The sequence below is a fragment of the Canis aureus genome, chromosome 27, assembly GCF_053574225.1.
Source record: "Canis aureus isolate CA01 chromosome 27, VMU_Caureus_v.1.0, whole genome shotgun sequence".
Classification (NCBI taxonomy): Eukaryota; Metazoa; Chordata; class Mammalia; order Carnivora; family Canidae; genus Canis; species Canis aureus.
Genome location: NC_135637.1, coordinates 3,494,065 through 3,519,620, shown reverse-complemented (window position 1 = coordinate 3,519,620; position 25,556 = coordinate 3,494,065). Strand labels below are relative to the sequence as shown.

General features: G+C 43.4%; 1 protein-coding gene across 13 annotated transcripts in view; it reads left to right on the top strand.

Moving 5' to 3' along the window:
* Positions 1-25,556, top strand: part of LOC144299641 (uncharacterized) — a 65,438-nt gene that overhangs the window by 32,866 nt on the left and 7,016 nt on the right. For 7 of the 13 annotated variants that reach the window (XM_077875045.1, XM_077875047.1, XM_077875043.1 and 4 more), the window contains 3 exons: positions 9,072-9,145; positions 20,938-21,064; positions 21,675-21,770. In XM_077875045.1, the coding sequence (XP_077731171.1) occupies positions 9,072-9,145; positions 20,938-21,064; positions 21,675-21,770 (297 nt within the window). Of the gene's footprint in view, positions 1-7,363; positions 7,494-9,071; positions 9,146-9,535; positions 9,652-11,935; positions 12,080-13,390; positions 13,629-14,973; positions 15,108-20,937; positions 21,065-21,674; positions 21,771-25,556 lie in introns of those variants that run through there. The other 6 variants (XM_077875049.1, XM_077875053.1, XM_077875051.1 and 3 more) reach the window with 6 other exon arrangements.

Here is a 25,556-nt window from a genome sequence, read left to right as displayed (position 1 = left end):
GGGAAAGATAAAGGAAAGGGCCAAAGTCAGGTGCCTAGCAATCTGTGGGCTCCCATAAACCCCAAGGACACGGAAAGGCCCAGAGTCAGGATTCTACCCATCCCAAGAAAACAGAGATATAGCAGCAGAAACAGAAAAAAACAAAACAAAACAAAACCCTGGCTTCCTAGCTCCTAGCTCCAAAATGTTAGGGAGTATCTCCCTTTGATGGTTACTAAGAAACTCACCAGACCACAAAGACATAAGTGTTATCAATAGTTCTGGCTCAAACCAAGACTGCACAAGAATCTCAAGGCCACAAGCTTCCTAGTCAGTTCTCAATAAAAGACTACCACTAAAAGCCCTCAGTGTCGATCCTGTCAGGACCCCTCTCACTTCTGAGAGCTTTCTATCTTTGCTTAATAAACTTCTATCTCTTTACTCACTCTATTGTTCGTGAGATTCATTCTTTAACTTTGTGAGACAAGAATCTAGCTCTCCCGTATCAAAATTACTCATAATTGGCCATTTTTGACATATGTGGTGGGGTTTGCTGTCCTTTTTTTTTTTTTTTTTTATGATAGTCACACACACACACACACACACACACACACAGAGAGGCAGAGACACAGGCAGAGGGAGAAGCAGGCTCCATGCACCGGGAGCCCGACATGGGATTCGATTCCGGGTCTCCAGCATCGCGCCCTGGGTCAAAGGCAGGTGCCAAACCACTGCGCCACCCAGGGATCCCTGGGTTTTGCTTTCCAAAGATGGCTGTAGCCAAGAGCCAGCCCCTCCTCACCTCCTCTTCCACATTGTGGCTGTACACTCTTCCCACTGAAGGTCCTGTTTGCTAGTGGTCACTGGAAGCAGCAGAATGTGGTGAAGGGCTGCTGCATGCTCTCCTCTACACGTGCGCACACCCACACAGACACACAGGCACACACAGATGCACACACAGAGACACACATGCACAAACACACACAAAGAGATGCACACACAGACACACAGGCACAAATACCCACACACAGGCACAAACACCACAAAGGCCATGCAGCTTCTGCTGCCCTAGCTGGAACACTTGCTGCCATGTGGCCAGTCTCTCAGGCTGTGGTGCTGGGGAGGCGCCTACATAGGTTCTGAGGCTACAGGAAGAGAAAGAGATGCCCGTCCAGCCCCCATATGCTCCAGTGCCATCTTCCCAGCTGCACCCACCAGCCAAACAACATTACATGAGACACCCTGAACCAGAACTGCCCAGCCAAACCTGAAAGCCTGACCCAAGAGAACCATGAGAGAGACTCATTTTTGTTGTTATGTATGCTCAGGTTTTTGTGGTGACGTTTTAGGAAGCAGTTGTGATCAGAATAGAAATTTGGCCTGGGAGTGGGGTCCTACTAGCTTTGGCACTGGGCAGTGTGCTGAATCTGGAAGATTCCTTTTTTTTTTTTTTTTTTAAAGATTTTATTTATTTATTCATGATAGTCACACAGAGAGAGACACAGAGGCAGAGACACAGGCAGAGGGAGAAGCAGGCTCCACGCAGGGAGCCCGACGCGGGACTCGATCCCGGGTCTCCAGGACCGCGCCCCAGGCCAAAGGCAGGCGCCAAACCGCTGCGCCACCCAGGGATCCCATGAATCTGGAAGATTCCTGAGGAAACTATTGGTGAAAACCTGAAGGGCTCTTGGAAAGGGTATTAGAAGAACCTAGAGGTCATCAAAGAGATTGTTGGTGAGAGCTGGACAGAACACGAGAAAAGGGTTACATGGGGAAAGGAGGTAAAGGCAGACAAGTTATCAATGTTGCCATCTAATGTAAATGAAAGATAAAAAAACCTACCTAATGCCCTCAAAGGAAATAACCCAGTTTTCCAGGCACAGTGCTTGGGTTCAACCTGGTTTTTTCTCACTACTTTTAATAAAATTTGAGAGCAGAGAGAGGAACTAAAAACAGAACAATTCTTCCTCAGAAGAGCTGTTAAGTGGCCCAGTCTTTCTGCTAGTAAAGTGTCTCCAAACTAAGAAATGCCCTCACGGACTATAAAACCCTTAGGTAAGATTTCAGAGAGATTTAAGGGGTACCTCATGAACCCCTCCAGACAAAAAAAAAATGCTTTCTGAGGACTTCAGGGGCTGCCTCTGTGGACCCTCAAACAACAGATCTTCTAAGTCAGGCTGTGGCCTCACAGCAGGCTCCCTGCCCACAGCAGAGGCAACCTTATCTCTAAGAGACTTGGGGGGATGTGGCTTTTGTCTAATTGTTACATAAAAAGCCCACAAAGTTTTCCCCTGCAACAACACTTATATAATTACCAAACTCCTCCTCCGCCCAGGCGCCCCTGGGGGAGAATAATTTTGAAGAAAATTTCATACAACCTTAATTCCCAAGAATATTTTCCATCACTTGAAGTTGGAGACATGCTAATTATAGAGTTAACATGAGTGTTGGGAGTGCTTAATAAAAAAAGAAAAAGGTGGGGATCCCTGGGTGGCGCAGCGGTTTGGCGCCTGCCTTTGGCCCAGGGCGCGATCCTGGAGACCCGGGATCGAATCCCACGTCAGGCTCCCGGTGCATGGAGCCTGCTTCTCCCTCTGCCTGTGTCTCTGCCTCGCTCTCTGTGTGACTATCACAAATAAATAAAAATTAAAAAAAAAAAAAAAAAAAAGAAAAAGGTGAAATTGCAAAGTGCGTAGAAAGAAAAACCCAGGACAAAAATTTATATGTCTCAGTGTAGTGTTCACAGTAAAAAATGAAAAAAAAAGCTAAGTGTAAACTGAAAAACAGTATAAACACACACACACACACTACAGGGTTTTGAACAGTGATAAAACTTGGACTGAAAAGGACCAAACTACAAACTAAAAAGAGATCTTTGGACTCAACTTTTTGGAGGAGCGAGGCTGAGGTCACTTGCAAACAGGATCACTTCCTATGAATAAGGAAAGATGATGACTCAGATGGCAGAACCAAGATCCAAAAGGTGCTGCCAAGAGCTAGGAAGAACCCCAAGAGAACAGGACCAGTTGGTACCTGGTAACATGCATGCAGTGGGATTTAGGAATTTCTATGGACCAGTGACTGCTGTGTGGGGATCCTCTTGTCTCCAGCGCTGAACAGGAGTATCCGTAGCAGTTTTCCTGTGTGTGGCCCACGGTTGTATTTTGGGTGAAAAGATGGAAATACTCTCATTTAACCTTAATTTCCTTAGGTGTGCATCTCCAAATACAGCCACACTGGAGTTAGGATTTCAACAAAGGAATTTTGGAAGCACACAAATATTCAGTCCATAGCACATTTATTAGCCAGTAAGAAAATACACCAGGGAAAGAAAACTCATGTTCATAATATCAATAGGAATGATAAGCCTTTTAGGAATACCTCTGATACGAGGTTGGAAACTATCTAGGAATAGGTCTCTTAACTTACATAAACGGGGCAACTGGGTGGCTCTGTTGGTTAAGCACTGGACTCTTGATTTCAGCTCAGGTCATGATCTCAGGGTCCTGGGATGGAGTCCTGCATCGGGCTCCGTGCTCAACAGGGAGTCTGCTTCTCCCTCTCCCTACACTCTCTTTCTCTCTCTCAAATAAATAAAATCTTTTTTAAAAATTAAAAAACCATAAAATCTTAATTTTTTAAAAAATTGAAAAGTTCAAAGATATACTACATTGATGGAGTAAATGTAATAAAATACTAATATTTACAAAATATACATTTAATATAATTCCAGTCAAAACAATAAAAGCATTTTCTTTCTTGAAACGAGACAGATCTTAACATGAAAAAGAAAGTTTACAGGTCTCAAACTGTCCAAGACAATCATGAACAAGCACAGTTAGAAGAGCTTTCCCTTCTACAAGAGGTTTCTATTTCAGCTAGAATAACAAAACAATGATATTCATACAGTGATAGACTAAAGGTGATGGAACAGAAAGTATCCCAGAAAGAATACCTGGACACATGGAAATTTAGGATATAAAAGAAATAAATTCATACATATTGAAGAAAGAATGGGAGATTTGATACTTGGCAGTATGGGCTGGATTGTGTCCCCGCCTCCAAACTCCTGAAGTCCTAACCCCAGCACCTTAGGAAGTGGCTGTATTTGAAACAGTGGCTTTAAAGAGAAAATGAAGGTAAAATAGAGTTATAGAGATGACCTCAATCTGAAACGACTGGTGTCCTTATAAGAGAAGGAGATTAGGACACAGACGCACACAGAGGAGTGACCATGTGAGGAAATAGCCACCTACAAGCCAAGGAGAGAGTCCCTGGAAGAAACCACATATGCCAACACCTTGATCTCACACTTATCATGTTCAAAATGTTGACAAAACAAATTTGTTTACCCCACCCAGTCTGTGGTACTTTGTTATGGCAGTCCTAATGTTCCCAGTGCAGGAGTTGGCACTGTGTGAATGGAGGTCTGGTTCCTGGATTCCCCATGGAAGATTTACATGAGGATCTTCTCACAGATAAAGACAGCCCAATGGCGGGAAGTACCAGGCCCCAAGCAGCGTAGACAGTACTGTCCCCGGAAGGGAGAGCAGGCAGGTCCAGAGGGCAGCTGAACCAGGGTCAGGACTGTCTTTTCATGTTTTGTGTAGGACATGAAGATTTTGGTTCTACAGGGTTCTAGGTCATCCTCCCCCGCAGGGGAGGTAAGGTGGAGGAGCTGAAGCCACCTTGCATAGGTATTATAATAACTGTAGCGGGGATCCCTGGGTGGCGCAGCAGTTTGGCGCCTGCCTTTGGCCCAGGGCGCGATCCTGGAGACCCGGGATCGAATCCCACGTCGGGCTCCGGGTGCATGGAGCCTGCTTCTCCCTCTGCCTGTGTGTCTGCCTCTCTCTCTCTCTCTGTGACTATCATAAATAAAAAAAATAAAAAAAAAAAATTTAAAAAAAACTGTAGCGGTCATCCTGGGGGCAGAAGTAGAAGAGGAGACCACAAGTTTGTAACTGTGGCTCTCTGTCTGCCAGCCCCAGGGCATTAGAAGGCACAAGGCCAAGATGTTGAAAACCACAAGATCAGGAAGCTGTGCCCTCAGCCTTCTACTGTGTGACCTGTTTATCACCCCCCCCCGCCCCCCGTCTGCCTACTCTATCCTAGCAAACCAGTATACTTGGGATTAGGAAATTAGCTTCCCATTTGGAAACAAAATGAGATTAGATCAATACTTCACACTATATGCATACACACAACTCCAGAAAGATTAAAACTTAAATGTCAAAGCAAAATGCTAATGTATTATTAGACAATAATACAAGGAAATATTTTACGATACCAAGATGGAGAAAGATGTCTTTTTTTTTCTCTTTCAAGAGAAAGGTTTCTTAACAAAACACCTAAGAAAACCATAAACGAAAATCTAGATATATTTTATAATGCCAAAACTAAAATCTGGGGCGCCTAGTGGCTCAGTGAAGCATCGGCCTCTGGCTCAGGTCATGATCCCAGAGTCCTGAGATCCAGCCCCTTGTCAGGTTCCCTGATCAGTGGGGGCTCTGCTTCTCCCTCTGCAGCTCCCCCTGCTGTTCCCTCCGCTCATTCTCACTCTCTCTCTCTCCCTCAAATGAATAAATAAAATCTTTCTTCTTCTTTTTTTTAATTTTTATTGATTTATGAGAATAAATAAAATCTTTAAAGAAAAAAAACTAAACTAAAATCTAAGGGACCAACATTTTTAGTTTTATTTATTTCAAAAGACGTTTAAAAATTTTATTTGAGAGAGAGAGAGAGAGAGCATGAGTGGGAGGGGGCTAGAGGGAGAAGCAGGCTCCCCGCTGAGCAGGGAGCTCTATATTGGGCTGGATCCCAGAACCCTGAGATCATGACCTGAGCCGAGGGCAAACACTCAACCAACTAAGCCACCCTGGACCAATATTTTTATAAACAAAGTTCATAGACAAGGAATAAACAAAAAAATTAAAACATGCTGTGTATTGTGGATTAGTAAATAATATACATTCAACTCCATGAATTTAGTAGAAAAAGTTAACCTGACAGAAAAATAAGCAAAGGATAATTGACAATCTATGAAATAAAACCCCACTCATGGGAAATATATATACTTCAGCAGTAATCACCAAAATACATTACCAATATGTTCTGCATTTCAAATACTACTCCAATTTTTAAAATCCCAGTCTCAGGTATCCATATCCTGTCATGAAGTCCTCCTGATGTTCCAATATTAAGCAGCACACCAGCTTTATAATTAATGTCTATATTTTAAATGTTAAATCAGCAAATGATTTTTTTTCCTAATTTGTTATTTTTAAAAGCTCTAGAATGCATTTCTAGGTCTAAAATGTTTCATTCCGGATGCCTGGGTGGTTCAGTGGTTGAGCATCTGCCTTCCCTTCAGGTCATGATCCCGGGGTCATGGGATCGAGTCCTTTATCAGGCTCCTCACAGGGAACGTGCTTCTCCCTCTGCTTGTGTCTCTCATGAATAAATAAATAAAATCTTAAAAATAAGGAATAAAATGTTTCATCTTATTGAGGTGATTATATTTTCCCTTTGACTTACTGATGGGGAATATTAACCAATATCCCGAGGTATCACCAGCTCCTCTGTTGATAATTTCTTAGGATTTCAGGGCTGGTCGTCATGATCAGGTTTTGTCTGAGTCAAACCATGTCGATTTGGGTCTTTATCTAACATTCCTCCTCCTATTTCCTCTGGAAGTTTTATATGTAAGAACTTTCCAATCATTCGATGTTCGGAAGAATTCCCTGGAAACCCAGTGATAGCTGGTTTTTGCAGAGTCTCTGGAATTGTCTTCGTTTGTATCCATGAGGTGGTTTTCTGCTCACTTGAGTCAAACCTGACACTTGCACTCCGGGGAATTCAGCCGTTCTCACGTTTTCCTGCTAACTCCGATCGACTTAACGTAAATGGACCAATATTGTTTGTATTTCCTCAACTGAATTCATAAACCTGTTGTCTTTTCTTTATTTCTTCCTTTTTATCACGTACTGGTGGGTCCGGGGTCCTGGTCGGGGCAACCCTAACACCCCACCCCTCCCCACCCCGCGTTTCCCGCAGGCGCGCGTCCCCGCCCCTCGCTCCCGGGCGGGCGAGGTCCCAGAGACCCCCGCTCCTCGGACGCCGGGACGCCTGCGTGCCGCGAAGCCTTCTGGGAAATGTAGTTCGAAGGCGGCTTCCTGGTGTGAAACTGAGCCCCCGAAAAAAGAAAAAAGAAGACGGCAACAACAAAGGCGTCTTTCTCTCGCGCACGCGTACTCGCAGTGGCACGGCCACTGACGCCCTCGGGTTGCGCCCTTCTTTGTCCTTCGCCTCCAAGCGAGAGGCGAGTGTGGGCGTTCCGCGCGCGTGCCCGCGTGCCCGTGCGCGCCCCCCCGGCTCCGCCGCAGTCGGATCCGGATTCCGCGGACCCCCAGGCAGCGCACGGAGGCCGGTGGACCTGGAGGCCGTGAGGGCGGGGGCCGCTGGGCCGGGTCACGTGTCTTCTGGGCCTGCGCGGCCGACGGCGGAGGCCTGGGGTGGGTCCCGGCGTTGCTGCGAGTTCGGGGTCGGGTTTCCCCCGGGCGGGCGGTTGGGGGGCGTGCGGGGGTCTCGGGGGGGCGGGGTGTCGGCGCGGGTCCGGGAGGCCCTTCCCCCTGCCCCCCAGTCCCGAGGCCTCTGGGCCCCGCTCCGGGCTGTGGCGGTCGTGGGGGGGCGGCGCGTAGGGGCCGCGGGTCGGCCTTGGGGGCCCCTTCCCTGCGGCCCCCTGCGGCCCGGCCGCCCTGTCGCCACCGTGGGTGTTAGCGGCGTGTGCGGCCGCGGCTGCTCTGGGCAGAGGTCCTGCTCTGGTTTGGGTCGTCTCCTCCCCACCCCACGTGGACGCCCCACTCAACGATTTCGGGGTCTCGGGTTCATCGCCTGGAAGTGAGGGCGTGAAGACAAAGGATTTTCTTTCCCCCCCCGGTTCTTCTGATGTTTCTTGTCATTAAAACATTTATTACATAATTACTGTTTACTTTGGTTCAGCTAGGTGTGGTGGACTGAAATCCGCTTGCCTGCTGTGTTCTTGGGTTAAGGACTTTAACACTATATATATATATATATATATATATATATATATATATATATATATATATATATATATTTTTTTTTTTTTTTTTTTTAAGATTTATTTGAGGGAGAGAGCATAAGCAGGAGGAGGGAAGAGAAGGGAAGGCAGAGGGAAAAGCAGGGAGCTGAGGCAGGGCTGGATCCCAGGATCTCAAGATCATGACCTGAGCCACCCAGGTGTCTCCTTTTTTTTTTTTTGTCTCCTCTTTTTTATAAAGTTAAAACCTGTTCACTGCAGTCAGTTTAGAGCAACTTGGTAAATAGACTCCAATGAAAATCTTTCATGGTCTGTCACCAGGAGCTAGTTACTGTTAACATTGGTCCATTTTTTGTAGTCGCTTTATAGTTTTAGTACACCTTATATTTCCTTAAAAAAGCAAAATTGGAGTATGCTGCTTAAAGCCATTATGATGTATCATATATATCTTTCCTTACAATGGACTATATTTTGTTCTTGCAGGGAGTTTTTCAGCTGCCACTAAGAACATATTTTTCTTTTGTTTTGTTTGTCTTTTTGGTTTGTTTTTAAGTAGGCTCCACACCCAGTGTGGAGACAAGGGTGGGTCTTGAACTCACCCCCCTGAGATTGAGACCTGAGCAAAGATCAGGAGTCCGGCACTTATCCAACTGAACCACCCAGGCACCTTCTTCCTTTGTCTTTATTCCTAGTCTGCTATGGTGCTGATATTTGTGGACAGGGGATTGGATGGCACCACTACTGAAACTTAAACAGAGGCTCTGGAGGCCTTTGCCCACTCCTGTGGAGGGGCTGTGACTGCAGATCTCCAGGGACACTAAATGAGACCGGTGGCCCAGAAGTGCCATTTCATAGGGGTGTCATCGATGTTGGGCAAGTTGCTGAACCTCTGTGCCTTATCACTTCATCATGGGTGCCCGATGCATTAAGACAATATGATGATGAATATGTTATAGTAAGGAAGTAAATGTTACTTTTTGTTATCCTCTACCTTTCCCCTGAAATTCCTTTGGAACTTGATGCTGCGTAGAACTACGGGAGGATGATGAAGGTTGCCCCTTTGTGCTGAAGACAAATGGGAGAGCAGTCACAGAAGTTGCCAAGGTAGGCAGAGCAGTCGGGTTAGATTGGGCCCATCCTACTTTGAGGAGCTTAGGCTTCATTTGCTGAGCAGACACGTGGAAGATAACCTCAAAACTTTTAACTTTCAAAGCCAACCTTCAAAAACACATTTGTTTAAATTAGAATAAGATTGAGTCAACATTTTTCTGAATAACAAATATTCGAAATCCTACCACACTGATGGTTTGTCATACCTTGTTCACCTGAAATTCTCAATTCTATGTGATTTCTGTAGTAAGTCTACATCTTTTTTTTTTAGCTCCTTGGAGAGGGAATCAGGGAGGGACAAAGGTAGGGGGGGGAGAGAGTCTCAGGCAGACTAGACTCCCTGCCGAGGACAGAGCCCAACTCAGGGCTCGATTCTGATTCCAGGGGATCCTGAGATCACAAACTGAGCCTAGACTCAGAGTCAGATGCTCAACTGACAGAGCCCCCAGGTGCCCCATGAGTACATATCATTTTAACATGACAGGAGTTTTCTACTCTTGGTAAGTTCTCATTGAAACCCAAGTAAACTTCACTGAATAGTCTGACAACAATTCCACAGGAAATACTAAAGTCACTTTGTGAATTTGGCTGTCTGCCTAAGGAAATGGCTTGAATGATAAGCATCATTTTATTTGTCACAATGCCAGAATTTTTATTATGTGAAATGAAGTGAAAGCAGATATAATGCAAAGCAAATGACATTTGTTGTAGGTATAATTTACTGGTTTGTGGTGTGTGTTTGTTTGGGGGTGAGGGGATAAATCTTAAAAAAAGAAATACAAAATAATGAACTACTTTTGTGTAATGTGTGAGATACAAAACTAGCTTTATTTTCCTTTAGGTATTAATCATTTCTGTTCATTAAAAAATCCAGTTTTACTTGTGACTTTGAAATGCCATATTTATTGCATACTAAATTTTACTTATTTTATGGAGACGGTGTCAAATGTGTTTTTAATTATTTGATTTTATAATACATGTTACTGTTACATGAATGTGTACACCTTGATTATTTTATATTTCTTTTAAAGATTTATTTATTTGGGAGTGCCGTGCGAGTTGGGGGGAGGGGAAGAGGGAGAGAATCTTTAAGTAGACTCCTCACTGCGCTGAGATCATGACCTGAGCCAAAATAAAGAGTCCGTTTAACCAACTGAGTCACCCAGGCACCGCAGTTATTTTGTATTTCTAAAGTGTCAAAGCTATTCTTGAAACTTTTTTTTCCAGATGAATCTTAGAATTGCTTATTAAAGAAGCATACCTTTTCCAGGTATGATTGCAGTAGACTTAAAGATATAAATCATTTGGGGCTAACTTACTTCCACTGTGAAGTCTTCATATCCCTGAGCAAGACCAGATTATACATTTATGAAGCCTATTTTTGTAGTCCCTGTTGGTGGTTTTAGTTTGTTTCATATGGGTCTTACATGCCTCTTGTCCACTTATATTCCTGCGTAATTTCTATGTTTTTTTCTTTTAGAGTAGATTTTATTTTCTACCTTTTAATTGTTTTATATGAAGATGCTGTGGATATCAGAGAAGTATATTTATTGACTTGGAAAGATGCTCTTTGCACAGTAGGGGGAAAAAAGAAACCAAGTGGTTTTAAAAATACTTATATTTTTGTTAAAATTATCCAAATGGGGGATGCCTGGGTGGCTCAGTGGTTGAGCGTCTGCCTTCAGCTCAGGGCATGATCCCAGAGTCCTGGGATCGAGTCCCACATCAGGGTCTTTGCAGGAAGCCTGCTTCTCCCTCTACCTATGTCTCTGCCTCTCTGTGTATGTGTCTCTAATGGATAATAAAGTCTTTAAAAAAAAGTATATCTAAATGGTTTTCCCATCTCCTAAGAAAGATTGTGGTGTGGTGATAGAGGTAATAGTTGTTCCTTATTTATTTATTTATTTTTAAAGATGTTCTTTATTTATTCATGAGAGACACACAGAGAGAGGCAGAGACACAGTCAGAGGGAGAATCAGGCTCCCTGTGGGTAGCCTGATGCAGGACTTGGTTCCAGGACCGTAGGATCATGACCTGAGCCAAAAGTGGACCCTCAGCCACTGAGCCACCCAGGCACCCCTTATTTCTTATGTAGCTTGAATACATTTCTGAATTTTGCCATCATTTTTCACTGTTGCAATAATGATTATAGCTAAAACTTGTGTAGTGCTCATGTATGTCAGCTCCTGTATTAAGATGCATGTATTTTCACTATTAAAGATGTAAAGACATTGTCATTTCTTGTTCTGAGCTGGTGCTGAAGTTTGAATCATGACATGAAAGGGAAGAGCTTTCTTTTTAACTACTGTCCTTTGGTATGATTTGGGGACAGCAGGCCGTTCATCATTTGTGTTTCTGTGGAAATACGGTGACTGAATGTGTGCACGGATATAAGAGCTAATTCGAGGATGTATGGTGTGTGTCTGCGTAAGTACACACACCACATGATTTTAGTAGTAAGTGCCTCGAATGTAGCAAGAAAGAAAAACAGTATTCCCGTTCTGCTCCCAAATACCTATGTAGTCAGGGGCACACTGAGTCACTCTAAAGACTTCTGCTTGCTTTGAGTAAGGTGGGGATTATGTTAAATGCCCCCTGGGTTCTCTGTGAGGGTCAATTTATAAAGTGCTTAGTATTTTCCCTTAATTAGAGAAAGCATTCATATCTTAGCTGTTATTACAAGGAATAATCTTTTCCTTTTATTATTTCATATATTCCTCAGAATCTCACTGATAAATGGACCCAAAGGTCCACTTTATCCTCACAATTTTAGCAAGTGAAAAAAGGAGGCTTAAAAGCCAAGAAAGGAGCATGAGTATGGAGTGCCATTACAGTGATTAAAGCATAATTTTCCTGAAATCCACAACTGCTCTGTGTCCAACAATATATCTTTAAACACATAATCCAAATATCAACAGGATTAACAAGGTAACATTTACCAATTTATAATCTTATTGGGAGATTTTAACATATTTCCATCAGAAATTGATTGAGCTGGCAGACATAAATTGAGAGGTTTATAGAAGACTTTTGTAGGGAGCTGTGGCTCATAAAGATGAAGTTAGTCTGTTTTTGCCCAAAGCTATGTAGCCTGTGAAGGGGAAAGCTGATTGAAACTCAATTCTGTTTTTTTTTTTTTTAAGATTTTATTCATGAGAGAGAGAGAGAGGGGCGGAGACATAGAGGGAGAAGCAGGCTCTTCATAGGGAGCCTGATGCAGGACTTAATCCTGGGACCTGGGATCACGGTTTGAGCCAAAGGTAGACGTTCAACTGCTGAGCCACCCAGGCATCCCTCAAATCTGTTCTAATACAAACCATTTAAACTCTCCAAAATTCCAAATGCCAAAAATAGACTTGTACTTCATTGCGCCTGTTAAAGTAATTTATCCTGCAGTGTCCAGAGTGAGCGGTGAATGGATATCAGAATTACTTTATTTCTGATACTTCTTTATCTGTCTGCCAGATCATAGACTTCTGTTCTTTTTTTGCACTATATCCTGTTCCTATCCCTGGATAGCCCTAGTTCAGTTATATAGATACACAGATGAGGGATGCCTGGGTGGCTCAGTGGCTGAGTGCCTATCTTTGGCTCAGGGTGTGATCCCGGAGTCCTGGGATTGAGTCCCACATCAGGCTCCCTGTGGGGAGTCTGCTTCTCCCTCTGCTTATGTCTCTGCCTCTCTCTTTTTTTTTTTTTTTAATGATAGTCACAGAGAGAGAGAGAGAGAGGCAGAGACATAGGCAGAGGGAGAAGCAGGCCCCATGCACCGGGAGCCCGATGTGGGATTCTATCCCGGGTCTCCGGGATCACGCCCTGGGCCAAAGGCAGGCGCCAAACCGCTGCGCCACCCAGGGATCCCTGTCTCTGCCTCTCTGTGTCTCTCTCATGAATGAATAAACAAAACCTTTAAAAAAAAAAAAAGAAAAGAAACACAGATGATTGTGAATTCCTCGTTCCTAGCAAGAGTTCCCAGGTCTTAGGTGTGGTGTGAATATCCAATTAAAGTACCTTTGGGGCAGCCCCGGTGGTGCAGCGGTTTAGCGCCGCCTGCAGCCCAGGGCATGATCCTGGAGACCCTGGATCAAGTCCCGCCTCAGGCTCTTTGTATAATGCCTGCTTCTCCCTCTGCCTGTGTCTCTGCCTCTCTCTCTCTCTCTCTCTCTCTCTCTCTGTCTCTGTGAATAAATAAATAAAATCTTTAAAAAAAAAATAAAATAAAGTACCTTTGTTCCTAAGTCCACAGATCCTGGATACTCAAGCGAGCCTGCTCATGTGACACAGTAAAGGCACTCTTGGAGCCAGGAACCTGTTCATGGTGTGAAAGACCTGGCCACGGCCTCATAGTGGCCTCATAGAGGCTCAGGGTGGGGCAGATCTCAGATGTGCTACTCATCTTGCACAGGCAACAGAAAATGACCATGTTACAGGTGAGGTGATTGTTTCTTCTCCATTATTTTCCAGGGGATTAGAAGAGGTATGTATATCTTCTAATGAAAAATAAAAGTATAACTTAAGAAATCAGGGGAAAATAGCCTCAGAATAGAAGATCCAGATTGTTACCCAAACTGGAGCAGTTAGAATGATGGTGAGGTCAGGGGTGCCAACTCGCTGCACAGTGGAAAATCCATCCCCCCAAACTGAACTACTGACAGCTTAGTGTTGACTGGAAGCCTTACCAGTCACAGGTGATTAGTGCATATTGTGTATGTATATTATATGCTGTGTTTAAGATAAAGCTAGAGAAAAGAAAATGTTACTAAAATCATAAGGAAAATACATTTTAGTACTATACTGTATTTATTGAAAAAATCCACATGTAATGGCCTTGCACAGTTCATAACTGTGACGTTCCAAGGCCAACTTTATTAACTATAGGGTCTTGAGAAGGTCTTAGGATTTGAATTTTTGTTGTTGTTGTTGTTAGAGAGTGTGAGCAGGGGTGAGCTAGGGTAGGATAGAGGCGCAGAGGCAGAGGGAATCTTAGCAGACTCCATACCTGGCATGGAGCCCCACGTAGGGCTCAGTGTCACAATCCTGAGATTGTGAGCTGAGCTGAAATCAAGAGCCACATGCTGGGATCCCTGGGTGGTGCAGCGGTTTGGCGCCTGCCTTTGGCCCAGGGTGTGATCCTGGAGACCCGGGATCGAATCCCACATCAGGCTCCTGGTGCATGGAGCCTGCTTCTCCCTCTGCCTATATCTCTGCCTCTCTCTCCTTCTCTCTCTGTGACTATCATAAATAAATAAAAATTAAAAAAAAAAAAAAAAAAGAGCCACATGCTTCACCAACTGAGCCACCCACGTGTTCCCTGAATTTTTATAAGCTACAGTGTCTACATAATTAATTTTTTTTTAATTAATTTATTTATTTATGATAGTCACACAGAGAGAGAGAGAGGCAGAGACATAGGCAGAGGGAGAAGCAGGCTCCATGCACCGGGAGCCTGACGTGGGATTCGATCCCGGGTCTCCAGGATCGCGCCCTGGGCCAAAGTCAGGCGCCAAACCGCTGCGCCACCCAGGGATCCCTACATAATTAATTTGAGCTGCAATCCTGGTTTTCAGATTTTTAGCAGTTGTAATAAGTAATGTTTCTTTGACTTGCGTTTTCCAAAGGAAAAAGTAAATTAGTTCATAGAAAGGAAACATTTCTTGGTCATTCTTTGATGAAGTCTTTGAATAAATAATAGAATGTGGATAATGCCCTCAGAGAAATGTAGTAAATCTGTGGGTCTTACGGTCATTTTGCAGTTTTCCAGAGAGTGACCGAAGGTGAAAATGCCAAAGCACAGCTTAGTAATCACAATTTATGTATTCACCTCTTTAATCATGCAGCAGAATTCACATATGGAAAAGTACATAAAATGTAAAAGTGCAGCTTAATGAATCATTACCAACTGCATATCCATGAAGCCACCATTTGGGTCAAGGAGAACATTCTGAGCCCAGATGAGGTTGGTCCCACGTGTGCCCCTGCCAATCACAGCATCTCCTACTGACCAGGGAGTTGGACCATGACTGTTGTGACTATTTCCGTGCTAGTTTCTAGTTTTACTGCTAAGTGTTTCTTTTTTTTTTTTTTTTTTTTTTTAAAGATTTTATTTATTTATTCATGACCGAGAGAGGCAGAGACACAGGTAGAGGGAGAAGCAGGTTCCCCCCCCCCCCCCCCCCCCGGCCAAAGACGGCACTAAACTGCTGGGCCACCGGGGCTGCCCTAAGTGTTCCTTTGTAACTATGGCGGTTCGGTGTCATTGGCTGTGGTATGTACTAATGTGTTTTGTTTCTTTCATGTCACTTTTTGTTTGAGATTCCTTCAGTTGCAGCCTTCTCTCCAGTGAAGGCAGCTTCTTAGTTAGTATCCCCAAATTCAGTCTATGTTCAGATTTCCAGTTGTCTCATAAAATCTGCAGATTGTTTGACCTTCCTTTGCCTCAGAATCTGGTGAAGTTCATACAGTGTAATTAGTTGATCTGGCCCTCTCATGCCCCTCTTTACCTGTTGGCTCTTTGTTCTAGTCCCATTTAATTGAAGAGGCCAGGTGATTTATCTTGTCATCTCCTATTTTTGGGGTTTTGCTGGTGTGTTCTCTGTCTCCTGTCACATGTAGATTTAGAGCTGTGCTGTACAGTGCAGAAGGCACTGGCCACATCAGCTGTTTAAATTGATTCAATCCAGCCCTAGTTATGCTATCCATGTTTCAAGTGGTCAGGAGCCATGGATTAGCACAGATAAAGAATATCTGATCCGATTCAAGTGTGACCTTTTTTGCAAGAGTATTTCAGAGGTTTTGGTCTGTAGTCTTTCAGGCGGCGACTCTGGTCTGCTTGCTCCTCCTTGTTACGCCAAGAACCTTCTATGGCTCTTGCTTTGATGGATGAGGCATTTCAGTAGGGGCTACTGAATGATGCCCTGCTTCTCTCTCTTTTAAATGAAGTATTGGGCAGCCTCAGTGGTCCAGCAGTTTAGCGCCACCTTCAGCCCAGGGCATGATCCTGGAGACCCAGGATCAGGCTCCCTGCATGGAGCCTGTTTCTCCCTCTGCCTTTGTCTCTGCCTCTCTCTCTCTCTTTCTGTGTCTCTCATGAATAAATAAAATCTTTAAAAATAAAATAAATGAAATATTGCTTTGTCACATGGTAACTTATGTCAGGGCTTAGCTTGTAAATTTTCTGTCCCAGATCTGCAATTAGTCATTTCTACAGTAAATGATATTTTAAATTTTATGTATAAATTTTTAAAATTTTGTTGCCAAAACATGGAAGTATACTAGGTTTTTACCCTAGTATCCAGGAACTTCTTAAGTCTGCTTATCAATTCTAATAATTTTCTTAGATTTGATCTGATTTTCTATGTTCATAAAAATACCAGCAGTACTTTTTTTCTTAGTAAAAAGAAAATCTGCTAAATTCCTGGTTTGCCAAGAATTTTTTTTTTTTTTTTTTTTTTTAAGTAAAGCTCTAGGGACGCCTGCTTGGGTGGCTCAGCAGTTGAGCACCTTTGGCTCAGGGTGTGATCCTGGGATTCTGGGATTGAGTCCCACATTGGACTCCCTACAGGGAGCCTGCTTCTCCCTTTGCATGTGTGTCTGCCTCTCTGTCACTCATGAATAAATAAATCTATAAAAAAATAAATAAAGTAAAGCTTTAACCCAATGTGGGGCTTGAACTCACGATCCCAAGATCAAGAGTTGTGTACTCTGCCAAATGAGCTGGTCCGGTGCCCCTGCCAAGACTTTTTATAACAAATAACTTAATACTTTTCAGTTTTTTTTTTTCTTTTTTCTTCTGCTTGTCCTTTTTCATACTATTATCTTCCTTCCTTGTAAAATCTAGTGCTTCTTTTTGGTAATTTAAACAAGCTTTTTAACACCTTAGTTCAGTTTTTTTCTGTTGTTCTCATGTATGTTCTTTTAATTTGCAAATGTGCTTTATCTGTATCTTTTGAGGTGATTATATGTCTCACTCTGTTAGGATAGCAAAAACCTTTTTTTTTTTTTTTAATGTTAAACCACCTGAATTTCTGGGATCAACCAACTCAATCTTGATATATTTTCTCTTATATTGTTCAGTGTAGTGTGGTAACATGTTGTTTAGAAGTTTCACATCAGTGTTCATGTGTAAGTTGGCCTTTGCTTTTCCTTTCTTGGAGTATCTTTACTGAGTTTTGTTATCAAGGTTATGCTTATATCAAAAAGTTTAGGGTTGTGTTCTTTCTTCCATATTCCATAATTGTTTAGTAAAACAGGAATTATTTTTGCATTCAGTGTCTACAGAATTAACTAATAAAGCTGTGTTTTTATGAGAAGATTTTAAGTTGGAAATTACTGTGGCTTGACTGATCTTTAAGAGACGACTAGTTGGTTAGTTTTGGTATCAAAGAAGAATAGGCACAGTTATCATTGTTTATAGGATTTTTAAATTTTTCATATGCAGTTATACCATCTTTTTACATCTTCCTTTCAGTATTTGTACTGTACATCTTTTACATCTTCCTTTCAGTATTTGTACTTTTTCCTTGCATTTGGTTGTACTGGCCAGAACCTCCAGACATGAGTGTTAAAGTGGCATTGACTTCCTGATCTCAGCCTGCCTTGTTCTCCATCTGGTGCATTCCAGCACTCATGTGTGACGCCAGCTAGAGTTAACACAGCCTCTACAGATTAAGAACACAGTCCCCCAACAAGACTGCCCTCACTTCAGTTGCCAGCTATAAGTTTTGGGGTCCCCAGGTCACCTGCTTTTCTGACCAACTGGGTACAAATTTGGAGGGTTCCCATGACCCCTTCTAGTTTGCTGGAACAGCTCTCAGAACTTATGGAAGTGCTATACTTACAATAACAGTTTTACTAGAAACGACACACATTGGAACCAGCCAAATGCACAGGTACGTAGGATGAGGTCTGGGGGGTGCTCCAGAGATGGAATCAAAATACATCACCCTTTTTCACCTATCTTTCTGTTCCCCAACCTAACAGCTAACTTAGACTCCAATGTCCACGGTATTTTTTTTTTCTTTTTTAGATTTTATTTATTAGAGCAAGCAGGAATGGGTTGAGGAAGGGTCAGAGGGAGAAGCAGACTCCCCACTAGGCAGGGAGCCCGATGCAAGGCTTGATCCTGGGACCCCAAGATCGTGAGCCGAAGACACATGCTCAACTGACTGAGACACCTAGGTGCCCCTCTGCAGTTTTTTTTTTTTTTTCATTTTTATTTATTCATGATAGGCACACAGTGAGAGAGAGAGAGGCAGAGACACAGGCAGAGGGAGAAGCAGGCTCCATGCACCGGGAGCCTGACGTGGGATTTGATCCCGGATCTCCAGGATCGCGCCCTGGGCCAAAGGCAGGCGCCAAACCGCTGCGCCACCCAGGGATCCCTCCTCTGCAGTTTTTACTGGGGATTCATTATGTAGGCGTGATTGATTGACTCATTGGCCATGTAAGTGAACTAAATCTCTAGCCCTCCTCATCCTTCTTGAGGTTGGGCTTACACCATTTGAAAGCCCCAATCCTCAAATTGAATGGTTGAGGGCAGCCCAGGTGGCGTGATCCTGGAGACCCAGGATCGAGTCCCACATCAGGCTCCCTACATGGTGCTTGCTTCTCCCTCTGCCTGTCTGTGCCTCTCTTTCTCTCTCTGTCTCTCATGAATAAATAAGTAAAAATCTTTAAAATAAAAAATAAATGGTTGATATTTCTGACCGGTGCCCCTCTGGAAGATCAGGAGCCCAATATGAGTTACCTTTTTTTCTGAGAAACATAACTCAGGAGGAGCCCATCATGAATTATAAAAATCCTTTTGTCATTGGGGAAGCAAGGCTTTAACATTTTTTTTTTTTTAAGAATGAGTGTGTGTGTGCATGAGTGTGCGTGGTAGGGGAAGGGGCAGAGGGCGAGGGGGAGAGAGAATCCTAAGCCGGCTCCACACTCAGGAAGGAGCCTGAAGTGTGGCTTGACCTCACAGCCCTCAGAACAAGACCTGAGTCAAAATCAAGAGTCAGAGTCTTAACTGAGCATGTCCAGGTGCCCTAATATGGCTTTAGAAGCTCTGTCCCAGGAACCTGGGACAAAGACCAGACAAATTTTTATACCTTGGGTTGCCGTCAGCTACCTGTACTGTTTAATTACTTAATTAAACATAAGTAAAATTAAAAGGGGAACCCGCTTACTCTGCTGGTGGGAATGTAAGCTGGTGCAGCCACCCTGGAAAACAGTGTGGAGGTTCCTCAGTTAAAAATAGAGCTACCCTATGACTCAGCAATTGCACTACTTGGTATTTACCCCAAAGATACAAACATAGTGATTCGAAGGGGCGCCTGCACCCCAGTGTTCATAGCAGCAATGTCCACAATCACCAAACTGTGAAAGAGCCCAGATGTCCTTCAATAAATAAATGGATAAAGAAGATGTGGTGTGTGTGTGTGTGTGTGTGTGTGTGTACACACACACATATATATGGCGCCAAACTGCTGGGCCATCGGGGCTGCCCTCTCTCTCTCTTTCAAATTTTTTTTAAAAAAAGAAAAACAGACGCCTGGGTAGCTCAGGGGTTGAGCATCTGCCTTCAGCTCAGGGTGTGATCCTGGGGTCCTGGGATTGAGTCCTGCATTGGGCTCCTCGCGGGGAGTCTGGTTCTCCCTCTGCCTATGTCTCTGCCTCTCTCTCTGTGTTTCTTCTAAATAAATAAATAAAATATGTTTTTAAAAGACAATAAGTGTCTAGGGCAGTTAGCTATGCCTCCCCTGTGGCCTTTAATCTAATCACCACCTTGCACCCTTTGATCTTATCTAACTGAACTGTTAGCACCTCCTGAACACTAGCAGTTTTGAGGTCTCATCAGAGTTGTTGGCTACCAGAATCCCTTTGCACCCCCATTTTTGTGAAAAGCATTGCTAATTTCCTTTTAAAACTCATCACAGTGATACCTGGGTGGCTCAGTGGTTGAGTGTCTGCCTTCGGCTCAGGGCGTGATCCTGGAGTTCCAGGATCGAGTCCCACATCTGGCTCCCTGAATGGAGCCTGCTTGTGTCTCTGCCTCTCTCTCTGTCTCTCATGAATAAATAAGTAAAATCTTAAAAAACAAAACAAAACAAAACAAAAAAAAACAAGAAAAACAAAAACAAAAACAACTCACCACAGTGTTTACCTCTTGCAAATAGCGCAAGTTGACATTCACTGATGCTCTCCTCATTTTGACCCACGTTACACCTTCCCTTCATTTTTGTCTCAGCTGTTAAAATACCTTGTTTTAGGGGATCCCTGAGTGGCTCAGTGGTTAAGCGCCTGCCTTCAGCCCAGGGCGTGATTCTGGAGTCCTTGGATCAAGTCCCACGTCAGGCTCCCTGCATGGAGCCTGCTTCTCCCTCTGCCTGTGTCTCTGCCTCTCTCTATCTGTCTCTCATGAATAAATGAATAAAATCTTAAAAAAAAATACCTTGTTTTATGAATAGATGTGTATGTGTGCAGCCCTCCACAAGGCTACGTAGCTCATTAGGGTATTGTTTTATTATACTTCTGTTGGACCACTTTCTGGTGCTAAAGTTGAGGTTTAGTAAGTATTTTGTTGGTGGTTCAGAAGATTTAAAATTATGAATTTCAGTTGCCATGTATTATATGGATGGAAGAGTGCAACATGGCATTTTATCCCAGAAATGTTTAGCAAAGGAGAGACAGTAGTTATTCTCCATAACTTGTTTGGTGAGAGTAACGTGCTCAAGCTCCAGTCCTTTTGCACCTTGTGTAGTACTAATTGCTTCAGATTCACCAGGATTGTATTCTTACAGGAAGCATTGTCATTTGAAGATTTATTTGTGGACTTCACGCAGAAGGAATGGCAGCTCCTGGATGCCAGACAGAAGGACTTGTACAAGGATGTAATGTTGGAGAACTATAGCAGCCTCGTTTCACTGGGTAAGAGAGCTCCCAGAGGACCTCATATGGTGCCCAGTACCTTACTGTTTCAGTCGCTGAGAGCCATGCTGCTTCTGAAATTTCCAATGGTGTTGGGCCTAAATTTAGGAGATTAAAAATTCCTTGACTATGATGCCAGGGAGAGCGTCTACACCATGCCTTCCAGTAATGGAGACATATTTACATTGTGCAGCCTCTGAAACTTATCAGAATGGTGGTGGTGGTACCATTAGTGCTCAGCATCTAGTGCTAGGAACTTACTGTATTTCACATACTGTTCATCTGTGGACTTATTTACACAGCAGTTCTGTGGGGCAGGTATGATTATTCTCCCTTTAAGTAACTTTCCCAAGGATTGATAGCAAATACCTGAAAGGGCCAGGCAGACTGGCTCCAGTGCCTCTGAGGTGTATAAAGATTTTGTATTTGGATTATAGAAGTCAAAGTTTCTTAGCCACCAGGGAGACCATTGCCTTTGAGAATTATTTACTCTGTTGATACACAAATGGGTAGATTCACTGTGTCACCTGATGCTAGAACTTGTTTGCCCTTTAGAGGCCCTAAAGCACAAGCAGTTGGAGCCATTTCTTTTGTGATTTCCCCTGAACAGGGTATGAAGTTGTGAAACCTGATGTCATCTTCAGGTTGGAGCAAGGAGAAGAGCCGTGGATAGGAGCTGGAGAACTCTCAAGTTTAGACTGTCCAGGTGGGTGTGCGAACCAGTCAGATGCAGGAGAGCAGAAATTCAGTCTCAGCTGATTAGGGCAGCTGGTCAGGGCTTGACTTCTGTGAGAGCTCTCTTCCAAATCTCTAAACCTTTAGTGGTGATTCGGAACCACTGACAGGAGTTACTCCAATTATGCTTAGATGTGGCTTCTTTGCTTGTAGCTCAAAGCAAAATATTTCCAGCATGACCAGGCCATGAATTGTTTTGACTGTCAAGTGTGGGACTTTGACTTCTTGTCAAGGATTCTGAACGTTTGGTCTTTGTTCTCTGTTCACCTAGGGCAAACACGCTCTGCTTGTATATTCAAGAGCTTTACTTTTCTTTCATTTGGGCATCTGATGCCCAGAGAAGTACCCTGTGGAGCCCACTCTGTTCAGTCTCCTTGCGGCAGGAAAGGAAGTCTTTCCCAATTCCTCCTACACACTCGGTCCTTTTCTTCCCATTGTAAGATTGGGTTCTGCGGTGCTCTTCCTGTAGATTAGACACCACGGAGTACATTGAATGTTCTTTCTTTGTATTCTTATTATTTAAGTTTTTTGCCTTTTGGAAACTATCTTTTTACTTAAATCTTCAAGTCACACTTAAAACTAGGCCCACAATGTCTTATTCCTGAATTTCCCAAATTGCTTGATACGTCTAGAGTCTAATGTTTTCTAAGTTTTCTTAAATGATACCATGTCTTTCAGTTCCTAAAGCAACCAGCACTCTTCTGATCCACTGTACAGCTCTCCTTATCTGCTATATGATAGGGACTTTGGGTTCCCACGAGATATTTCCTGGGGATGTGGTCCCCACCTGGTAGTGGGAGAGTGCAGTGAGAGGACACTAGTAGTGGTGTGATGGAAGGGTGCTGACCTGTGGTTGTTGCAGGGAGAGGGGCCAGGAAGCTTCTCAACCTCTAACTCCCATTTCTCATGGCCTGAGCCTTGCCCTGGGGGGGGGGTGGGTGTTAGTTCTCCAGAATGTCTAGAATCCCTGCATATAGACCAGGCGTGCACTTGTGGCTTAAGGATTGTTTGGGGCAGAGACGTGGGTGCCCAGGGTAGACTTGCAGTGGGCCCACAGTCCACCCAAGATGCCGGTCCCTCTGAATGTAGCCTGGGCAGCCTCCTCCTACAGAATCTTCAAGGTCTGAGTCTGTGTGGCTGTCAGCTCTTTACTCTTTTTTCCCCAACTCATGGTCAATTCCATTTAAAGATTCCTCAGTGTTTTCAGATGTAATATTTATTCTTCACTGGATCTGAACATTTGATCGTGCTATGCTTTAACTTATTCCTGACTGTATAAGCTCTATTTTCCCTGCATTCATATTCATGGAATGTTTTTGACTGCTCCAGCTGAGTTTTTCTCACTGTTTTTCTGAAGTCCCATCCCAGACCTGATCACAGTGTATGTAATATTCTTTAGGTGGTTGGTCCCTGAGCTGTGTGCATGCATAAACACAAGGCTTATAGTTTTATTTCCATTTATGTGTTAGACAATATTCATTCAATAAATATCTCTTCATAAGCCCATTGTTTTAATTTAGGTGTTTTTAGCCAGGTTTGCATTAGATTACCTGGGTATTGTTTTTCCAATGACAATCATTATGGATCAATTACCAGTAAAATTGATGCAGTAGAGTCATGAACATGTAGTTTTAAAATTGAGTATTCTAGGACTGGAGTTTGTAGTTTGAGAAACCTCTTATGATTTTTATGTGCCCCTCATTTGTTGATAGCATCCACGATTAAAAATAAAAACCTCAAATATACCTTACAGAAGTGTAGAACTTAGTGAAGACATTTGCGTCCAGTTTTGGTGTGGTGTTTTTTTTTTTTTTTTTTTTTTTCCTGGTAATTCAACATCTAAATGTTGAACGTTTATGTTTCACTACAATGCAGTGTAGTTAGTTGTCAGAGTTAACTAAATAAGCCCTGTGTGTCAGGGTCCTCAAGACCACCACCATGTTCAGAGAGTCACGAGGAGGACTCAAGGTATCATTGTCCATATTGCTGAGATTTATTAGGGATGTAATGAGAGCTTCATCACCATGGGAAGGGTAGGAGCATAGTCTGGAGGACTCCCGAGTATGGGTTTCCTGCACTGCTCCCTGCAACAAAAAGAAAATACAGTAATATGTGTAGTGTTTCTGCCTAGGGAAGCTCAAAGACCCAGCATCCAGGGTTTTACTGGAAGCTGCTTGTGGACATCTTAATGCCTGACACACCACCAGCATTGCAGACTCCTAGGAGAGCAGGTGCTCAGCAAAGAACAATTGTTTGCACACAGTCCAGGCACAGGGAGCCCCTTTTATAAGCTGGGGAGAAGCGGGAACACTCCCCAAAATGGCAGCCAAGGACTACCTTGCAAGTAATCATGTGTTTGCATAGTGGTGCCATGCCTGCTAGAGCAGTTCATAGAAGGTTGAATAGATGGTGATATGTATATTTTCAGGTATCATGCTCAGTGGCATGGGTTCAATAGTGAACATTAGAGATCTATTACCTGCCTACACTGTACTTAATTTCTCATGGGAGGATCAAAGTAATCAAGTTGGCAAATAACCAGGGTAAAACCCAGACCCTGAAATTTCCATTATAGAAATAAGTTAGGTAGATGAAAATGTAGTGGAGAGTTTGTGGCACTGTGTAGGCTGCCATAACAAAATCTCATAGATGGGTAAACAACAGAAAGCTTTAAAAACAAAACAAACAAAAAAACAATAGAAAGCTTTGCCATACTTCTGGAGCCTGGAGGGTCCAAGGGCAAGGAGCTTGTGTGATTAGGTCCTGGTGAACATAGTCTTGCTGGTGTGTAGATAGCCTTGTAGCCGTGCAGTTTTGCCCTCACGTGGCCTTTCTTCATTTGTGCGTGGAGTTGGGGGGTGAGGCCTGCTCTGGTGTTTCTGATAGGGACGCTAATCCTTTTGGATCAGGGCCCCACCCATAAGATCTCATTTAACCTTAATTCCTTTGTGATCCCATTTCCAAATATATCCACATAGAAGGGTAGGGAGGGCTTCAACATACAGGTTTGGGGAAGTGGGGTGCACAAGTTCTCAGTCCACAGCAGGGTTCTAGACATGAAGACCAAACTGAGTGAGCTATGTGAACTGGGGGAAAATGTACCCTAAAGGACTGACAAATATGAATATATTAGGTCAGGAAGAAGTTTAGGGACTACAGGAAAGCAGAAAGTAAGCCTTTGTGTTTGGGTGTCTGTGTGCTGGGCAGTGTGTGGGATCTAGGTCATACATTGACTTATAAGCAGCAGGAAGGCAGTTAGATTGACTCCGGTAATTTTAAATAAAGTTCACTGCTTAAAAAAAATTTTTTTTTTAAAGATTTATTTATTTGAGAGAGAGTTGGGGGAAAGGCCGAGGGAAACAGGGAGACTCCCTCTGAGTCAGAAGCCCCACATGGGACTCAAACCCATGACCCTGAGATCATGCCCTGAGCCAAAACCAAGAGTCTGATGTTCAAAACTGACTGCACCACCCAGGTGCCCCCTGATTTACATTTATAAAAGTTTAACCTATCCACAGAATGGAAAATGTTACGGGAAACAGGGAAATCAGTTGGAAAGATATTTCACTGAGATAAAAAGATAGATTAATGTACAGCAGAGAAGAGTGGTGGGGAGAGTTGAGGTATCTGGGATATCCCACAAATAACCAAAACTAAAGCAGTCCCATTTTCCTAGTGGGAAAAAAGTAAAAATTTCCAAACGTGTCCTTAGTCTAACAATATCACATTTAAAGTAATGTAAAGTTGTAAGTTTATT